The sequence below is a fragment of the Bactrocera dorsalis genome, unplaced genomic scaffold (assembly GCF_023373825.1).
Source record: "Bactrocera dorsalis isolate Fly_Bdor unplaced genomic scaffold, ASM2337382v1 BdCtg124, whole genome shotgun sequence".
Lineage (NCBI taxonomy): Eukaryota > Metazoa > Arthropoda > Insecta > Diptera > Tephritidae > Bactrocera > Bactrocera dorsalis.
Window position 1 is genome coordinate 43,287 of NW_026038175.1, and position 8,725 is coordinate 52,011.

Here is an 8,725-nt window from a genome sequence, read left to right on the forward strand (position 1 = left end):
GGAACTCCAATAACCTCAAAACAGCTAATTAGTATAAATTTGTATAGTTCATATTTTTACGCAACTTGGTATCGGCTACTTAGTGCATATGTACTACAAAATCGATTCTCCGCCTTAATATAAGATTGTGAAATTTTTCCAAATACACTGTCGTTACGGCTATATGATAACTCCAATAACCTTAAAACGGCTAATTTGCATATATATGTATAGTTCATATTTTTACGCATCTTGGTATAGATTGCTTAGTGCATCTGTACTAAAAAATCGATTCTACACCTTAATATAATATTGTGAAATTTTTCCAAATACACTGTCGTTACGGCTATATGACATCTCCAATTACCTCAAAAAGGCTAATTAGCATAAATATGTATAGTTCATATTTTTACGCAACTTGGTATCGAGTGCTTAGTGCATATGTACTAAAAAATCGATTCTACACCTAAATATAAGATTGTGAAATTTTTCCAAATGCACTGTCGTTATGGCTATATGACATCTCCAATAACCTCAAAACAGCTAATTAGCATAAATATGTATAGTTCATATTTTTACGAAACTGGGTATCGATTGCTTACTGCATATGTACTAAAAAATCGATTCTACACCTTAATATAAGATTGTGAAATTTTTCCAAATACACTGTCGTTACGGCTATATGATAACTCCAATAACCTTAAAACGGCTAATTTGCATATATATGTATAGTTCATATTTTTACGCATCTTGGTATAGATTGCTTAGTGCATCTGTACTAAAAAATCGATTCTACACCTTAATATAAGATTGTGAAATTTTTCCAAATACACTGTCGTTACGGCTATATGACAACTCCAATAACCTCAAAAAGGCTAATTAGCATAAATATGTATAGTTCATATTTTTACGCAACTTGGTATCGAGTGCTTAGTGCATATGTTCTAAAAAATCGATTCTACACCTAAATATAAGATTGTGAAATTTTTCCAAATGCACTGTCGTTATGGTTATATGACATCTCCAATAACCTCAAAACAGCTAATTAGCATAAATATGTATTGTTCATATTTTTACGAAACTGGGTATCGATTGCTTAGTGCATATGTACTAAAAAATCGATTCTACACCTTAATATAAGATTGTGAAATTTTTCCAAATACACTGTCGTTACGGCTATATGATAACTCCAATAACCTTAAAACGGCTAATTTGCATATATATGTATAGTTCATATTTTTACGCATCTTGGTATAGATTGCTTCGTGCATCTGTACTAAAAAATCGATTCTACACCTTAATATAAGATTGTGAAATTTTTCCAAATACACTGTCGTTACGGCTATATGACATCTCCAATAACCTCAAAACAGCTAATTAACATAAATATGTATAGTTCATATTTTTACGCAACTTGGTATCGGCTACTTAGTGCATATGTACTACAAAATCGATTCTACACCTAAATATAAGATTGTGAAATTTTTCCAAATGCACTGTTGTTGTGGCTATATGACAACTCCAATAACCTCAAAACGGCTAATTAGCATAAATATGTATAGTTCATATTTTGACGCAACTTGGTATAGATTGCTTAGTGCATGTGTACTAAAATATCGATTCTACACCTTAATATAAGATTGTGAAATTTTTCCAAATACACTGTCGTTATGGCTATATGACATCTCCAATAACCTCAAAATGGTTAATTAGCATAAATATGTATAGTTCATATTTTTACGAAACTTGGTATCGGCTACTTAGTGCATATGTAATACAAAATCGATTCTACACCTTAATATAAGATTGTGAAATTCGTCCAAATACACTGTCGTTATGGCTATATGACAACTCCAATAACCTCAAAACGGTTAATTAGCATAAATATGTATAGTTCATATTTTTACGCAACTTGGTATAGATTGCGTAGTGCATGTGTACTAAAAAATCGATTCTACACCTTAATATAAGATTGTGAAATTTTTCCAAATACACTGTCGTTACGGCTATATGACATCTCCAATAACCTCAAAACGGTTAATTAGCATAAATATGTATAGTTCATATTTTTACGCAACTTGGTATCGATTGCTTAATGTATATGTACTAAAAAATGGATTCTACACCTTAATATAAGATTGTGAAATTTTTCCAAATGCACTGTCGTTACGGCTATATGACATCTCCAATAACCTCAAAACGGTTAATTAGCATAAATATATATAGTTCATATTTTTCTGCAACTTGGTATCGATTGCTTAATGTATATGTACTAAAAAATGGATTCTACACCTTAATATAAGATTGTGAAATTTTTCCAAATACACTATCGTTACGGCTATATGACAACTCCAATAACCTCAAAACAGCTAATTAGCATAAATATGTATAGTTCATATTTTTACGCAACTTGGTATCGGTTACTAAGTGCATATGTACTAAAAAATCGATTCTACACCTTAATATAAGATTGTGAAATTTTTCCAAATACACTGTCGTTATGGCTATATGACAACTCCAATAACCTCAAAACTGTTAATTTGCATAAATATGTATAGTTCATATTTTTACGCAACTTGGTATAGATTGCTTAGTGCATCTGTACTAAAAAATCGATTCTACACCTTAATATAAGATCGTGAAATTTTTCCAAATACACTGTCGTTACGGCTATATGGCAACTCCAATAACCTCAAAACGGCTAATAAGCATAAATATGTATAGTTCATATTTTTACGCAACTTGGTATCGATTGCTTAGTGCATATGGACTAAAAAATCGATTCTACACCTTAATATAAGATTGTGAAATTTTTCCAAATACACTATCGTTACGGCTATATGACATCTCCAATAACCTCAAAACAGCTAATTAGTAAATATGTATAGTTCATATTTTTACGCAACTTGGTATCGGTTACTTAGTGTATATGTACTAAAAAATGGATTCTACACCTTAATATAAGATTGTGAAATTTTTCCAAATACACTGTCGTTACGGCTATATGACAACTCCAATAACCTCAAAACGGCTAATTATCATAAATATGTATAGTTCATATTTTGACGCAACTTGGTATGGAGTGCTTAATGCATATGTACTAAAAAATAGATTCTACACCTTAATATAAGATTGTGAAATTTTTCCAAATACACTGTCGTTACGGCTATATGACATCTCCAATAACCTCAAAACGGTTAATTAGCATAAATATGTATAGTTCAAATTTTTACGCAACTTGGTATAGATTGCTTAATGTATATGTACTAAAAAATGGATTCTACACCTTAATATAAGATTGTGAAATTTTTCCAAATACACTATCGTTACGGCTATATGACAACTCCAATAACCTCAAAACTGTTAATTAGCATAAATATGTATAGTTCATATTTTTACGCATCTTGGTATAGATTGCTTCGTGCATCTGTACTAAAAAATCGATTCTACACCTTAATCAAAATGGTGATGCGAATATATAGCCTATCCCACTCAAACGTCAACCTCACCTTCGCGCGGTACCCCCTGTTCACTACGAACGAGGCTCTGACGACCGAGTAAAGGCGGTATAACCTTAGCACCTGCGAGAAGGAAATTTCTACGCCATTGCCTGCCTAGAGGCGAAACCGGCAGCCCCGGAACTAGGCTCGGATGCAGAAGGCTAATCACCTACTCATCTTAAACCCGCTGATTACCGAAACCAAAATAAACAAAGTTAAGATCAAGAACGATAAATTGATGACGACCTTCAGCATGAAAAATGGATTACGAATAGGAACCTGGAATGTACGTTCATTGCTAGAACCAACTAAGCTACCGCAACTTTGTGTAGAATTTAACCGCTACAAACTCATTCTTCTTGGTCTTTGCGAAGTTAGATGGGCCGACTCAGGCGAAGTTACAACAACCTCTGGTGAAAAACTAATTTTCTCTGGAAACAAGCCCACTCAAAGAAGAGAGAATGGCGTCGGATTTCTTCTTTCTAAGTCGGCCTCTGCGGCGCTTATAGAATGGAAAGCTCACTCGGATAGAATCATCTCAGTGAGGCTGCGCACAAGAGCTAGAAACATGACTGTAGTACAAAGCTATGCCCCAACGAATGTAGCAGAAGTGGAAGTTAAGGAAGCCTTTTACAGTTGTCTCACAAAAGTATTGAGTGAAATCAATAAGGGTGACATAGTCATCTTAATGGGTGATATGAATGCCCAAGTTGGTCATCACAATAAGGGGTTAGAGGCGACGATGGGCCGTCACGGGTTAGGCACGATGACTGAGAATGGCGAGATGTTCACCGAACTTTGCGCTAATTTTAATCTTGTTATAGGAGGAACACTATTTAAATCATAAACGCGTCCACAAAATAACGTGGACATCTCCAGATAGAATGACTGAAAATCAGATTGATCACATAGCAATAAGTCGTAAATGGCGCGGTTCCCTTATGGACACGCGGAATACACGTGGAGCTGATATTGCAAGTGATCATCATCTCCTAATTGCGTCAGTCAGACTCAAAGTTGCGGCAGTTAGCAACTCGAAAAAGAAGATGCAGAAAAAATTCGACGTAGAAAAACTGAAAGATGAATCTACCTGCGCAAGGTTTATCGAATCGTTAAATGCATCTGTTTGAAACAGAACATACTCTAACTAGCGACTGGAAAAGTATAAAACAAACTTTCCTAAAAGCAGCGGAATACAGTATTGGATTCAAAGAATACAAACGAAAATCCTGGATCTCAGACTCCACATGGTGGTTAATAAACGAACGTAGAGAAATAAAAAATCAGCTTAATTCCGCAAAGACGAGATCCGCCAAGTCGGCATTACAAAACACTTACACAAAAACCGACAAGCTGATAAAGAAAAGCGCGAGAACGGATAAACGAATCTGGAGTGACAATTTGGCTAGAAAAGCGCAGGAGGCCGCGGAAACGTACCGCACTCGTGACCTGTACCAAACGATACGGCAACTGACCAACGTAACACTCAAAACCTCCAAACCGCTAAAAGATGAAAATGGAAAATTGACAACGGCCAAAGATGAGCAGACTACCATCTGGGAGCGTTATTATGAAAAATTGCTTTCACCAACCTCGTCGGAGGCTATTCAGTCATGCGGTTGCCAACGTCATTTACAAAGACGTGACATTCACACCTCGCACCCGAATGAGACGGAGATAATGACTGCTATCAGAGCATTAAAGAACAACAAAACTCCTGGGCCGGATAACATCAACCCAGAACTCCTAAAAGCTGATCCTCAGACGACTGCGCGGATACTGTTTCCTCTACTTAAAGATATCTGGACCTCAGAAAAGATACCGGACGAGTTGAAGGAAGGTGTTATTACTCTTCTTCCGAAGAAGGGAAATTTATCGGAATGTAAAAATTGGAGAGGAATAACACTACTGAGTATGGTGAATAAAATAATAGCGCACATAATTCACAAAAGGCTATCTGAGTCGCTGATGCATGGGCTACGTAAAGAACAAGCTGGTTTCAGACCCCATTGCTCATGTGTCGATCACATCAACACCTTACGAGTGATTGTAGAGCAGTCGGCAGAGTGGCGAACTCCTCTCTACCTTTGCTTTATCGATTTTGAGAAAGCGTTCGACACTCTCAAACATGATGCGATTTGGAGAGCCCTAGTATGCAAAGGAGTTCCGGAAAAAATTAATTAATCTGATAAAACAGCTGTACTCAGGAGCTAGTTGTCGAGTAAGGTGTGGAAATATTTTAAGTAGCGGCATCCAAGTCAGGACTGGTGTCAGGCAGGGGTGCGTGCTATCTCCCCTTTTATTCAATTTGGTATTGGATTTGGTGATGCGTCAAGCGTGTGCGAATAATAGAGGAATATCTTGGGGTTTAAGCGGTAGCCTTGAAGATTTGGACTATGCGGATGATATCTGTCTGTTGTCTCATAAATATTCGCACATTTCCGTGAAACTTGAAGCCGTTAGTGATATCGCTGCACAAACTGGACTTAAAATTAATATAGCGAAGACAAAATTCATGCGCATCAATACAACCGAAACTCCAAATCTACAGATCGCGGGAACATGCCTCGAAGAAGTCGACGAGTTTTTGCTATTTAGGTAGCATCATATCTAAAAACGGTGGATCAACAGCCGATATACGAAACCGTATATCGAAAGGTCGTGCTGCCTTCGGCATGTTGGATAAAGTATGGAGATCAACACATATATTCATACATACGAAGCTAAAAATATTCGATTCAAGCGTGAAATCCGTTGTATTATACGGCTGCGAGACGTGGAATATTGCAGCGAATGTTTTGCAATCGCTGCAATCCTTTCTTAATCGATGTCTTCGAAAAATTTTGCGGATATTCTGGCCTAAGGTTATCAGCAATGCTAACCTCTGGACCGTAACCAAACAGCTACCGATTCACATCGAAATTCGACGTCGTAAATGGAAATGGATCGGCCACACTCTGCGAAAGCCTCACGACGACATAAGCAGAACAGCGCTAGATTGGAATCCGCAAGGGAGCCGAAGACGCGGGAGACCAGCCAACACCTGGAGACGGGAAGTGGAAGCAGAAGCACAGAGAAGCGGTTATTCTTGGAGAGAAATAAAATTTCTAGCTATAAATAAAATTAATTATAATTTGTTTATTGAGGCCCTATGTTCCACCTAGGAACTACGGGAAAATATATATATAATACTTTAATATAAGTTTGTGAAATTTTTCCAAATACACTATCGTTACGGCTATATGACAACTCCAATAACCTCAAAACGGCTAATTATCATAAATATGTATAGTTCATATTTTGACGCAACTTGGTATCGAGTGCTTAATGCATATGGACTAAAAAATCGATTCTACACCTTAATATAAGATTTTGAAATTTTTCCAAATACACTATCGTTACGGCTATATGACATCTCCAATAACCTCAAAACAGCTAATTAGCATAAATATGTATAGTTCATATTTTTACGCAACTTGGTATAGATTGCGTAGTGCATGTGTACTAAAAAATCGATTCTACACCTTAATATAAGATTGTGAAATTTTTCCAAATGCACTGTCGTTATGGCTATATGAAAACTCCAATAACCTCAAAACGGTTAATTAGCATAAATATGTATAGTTCATATTTTTACGCATCTTGGTATAGATTGCTTCGTGCATCTGTACTAAAAAATCGATTCTACACCTTAATATAAGATTGTGAAATTTTTCCAAATACACTGTCGTTACGGCTATATGACAACTCCAATAACCTCAAAACGGCTAATTATCATAAATATGTATAGTTCATATTTTGACGCAACTTGGTATCGAGTGCTTAATGCATATGGACTAAAAAATCGATTCTACACCTTAATATAAGATTTTGAAATTTTTCCAAATACACTATCGTTACGGCTATATGACATCTCCAATAACCTCAAAACAGCTAATTAGCATAAATATGTATAGTCCATATTTTTACGCAACTTGGTATCGATTGCTTAGTGCATATGGACTAAAAAATCGATTCTACACCTTAATATAAGATTGTGAAATTTTTCCAAATACACTATCGTTACGGCTATATGACATCTCCAATAACCTCAAAACAGCTAATTAGCATAAATATGTATAGTTCATATTTTTACGCAACTTGGTATCGATTGCTAAGTGCATATGTACCAAAAAATCGAATCTACGCCTTAATATAATATTGTACAATTTTTCCAATTGCACTGTCGTTATGGCTATATGACAACTCCAATAACTTCAAAAAGGCTAATTAGAATAAATATGTATAATTCATATTTTTACGAAACTTGGTGTCGGCTACTTAGTGCATATGTAATACAAAATCGATTCTACACCTTAATATAAGATTGTGAAATTTGTCCAAATACACTGTCGTTATGGTTATATGACAACTCCAATAACCTCAAAACGGTTAATTAGCATAAATATGTATAGTTCATATTTTTACGCAACTTGGTGTAGATTGCGTAGTGCATGTGTACTAAAAAATCGATTCTACACCTTAATATAAGATTGTGAAATTTTTCCAAATGCACTGTCGTTATGGCTATATGAAAACTCAAGTAACCTCAAAACGGTTAATTAGCATAAATATGTATAGTTCATATTTTTACGCAACTTAGTATAGATTGCTAAGTGCATATGGACTAAAAAATCGATTCTACACCTTAATATAAGATTGTGAAATTTTTCCAAATACACTATCGTTACGGCTATATGACATCTCCAATAACCTCAAAACAGCTAAGTAGCATAGATATGTATAGTTCATATTTTTACGCAACTTTGTATCGATTGCTTAGTGCATATGTTCTACAAAATCGATTCTACACCTAAATATAAGATTGTGAAATTTTTCCAAATGCACTGTTGTTGTGGCTATATGACAACTCCAATAACCTCAAAACGGCTAATTAGCATAAATATGTATAGTTCATATTTATACGCAACTTGGTATAGATTGCTTAGTGCATGTGTACTAAAATATCGATTCTACACCTTAATATAAGATTGTGAAATTTTTCCAAATACACTGTCGTTATGGCTATATGACATCTCCAATAACCTCAAAACGGTTAATTAGCATAAATATGTATAGTTCATATTTTTACGAAACTTGGTATCGGCTACTTAGTGCATATGTACTACAAAATCGATTCTACACCTTAATATAAGATTGTGAAATTTGTCCAAATACACTGTCGTTATGGCTATATGACAACTCCA

General features: G+C 35.3%; 1 protein-coding gene across 1 annotated transcript; it reads left to right on the forward strand.

Annotated features, from left to right (window-relative positions):
- Window positions 1-4,363: 4,363 nt before the first annotated feature.
- On the forward strand, window positions 4,364-5,361 carry LOC125780141 (uncharacterized; the record flags this gene model as incomplete). The annotated part of the gene is made up of 2 exons (XM_049461788.1): window positions 4,364-4,578; window positions 4,631-5,361. Coding segments are annotated over exons 1-2 (946 nt in total), but the record flags the coding sequence as incomplete, so codon positions are not given.
- Window positions 5,362-8,725: the final 3,364 nt, after the last annotated feature.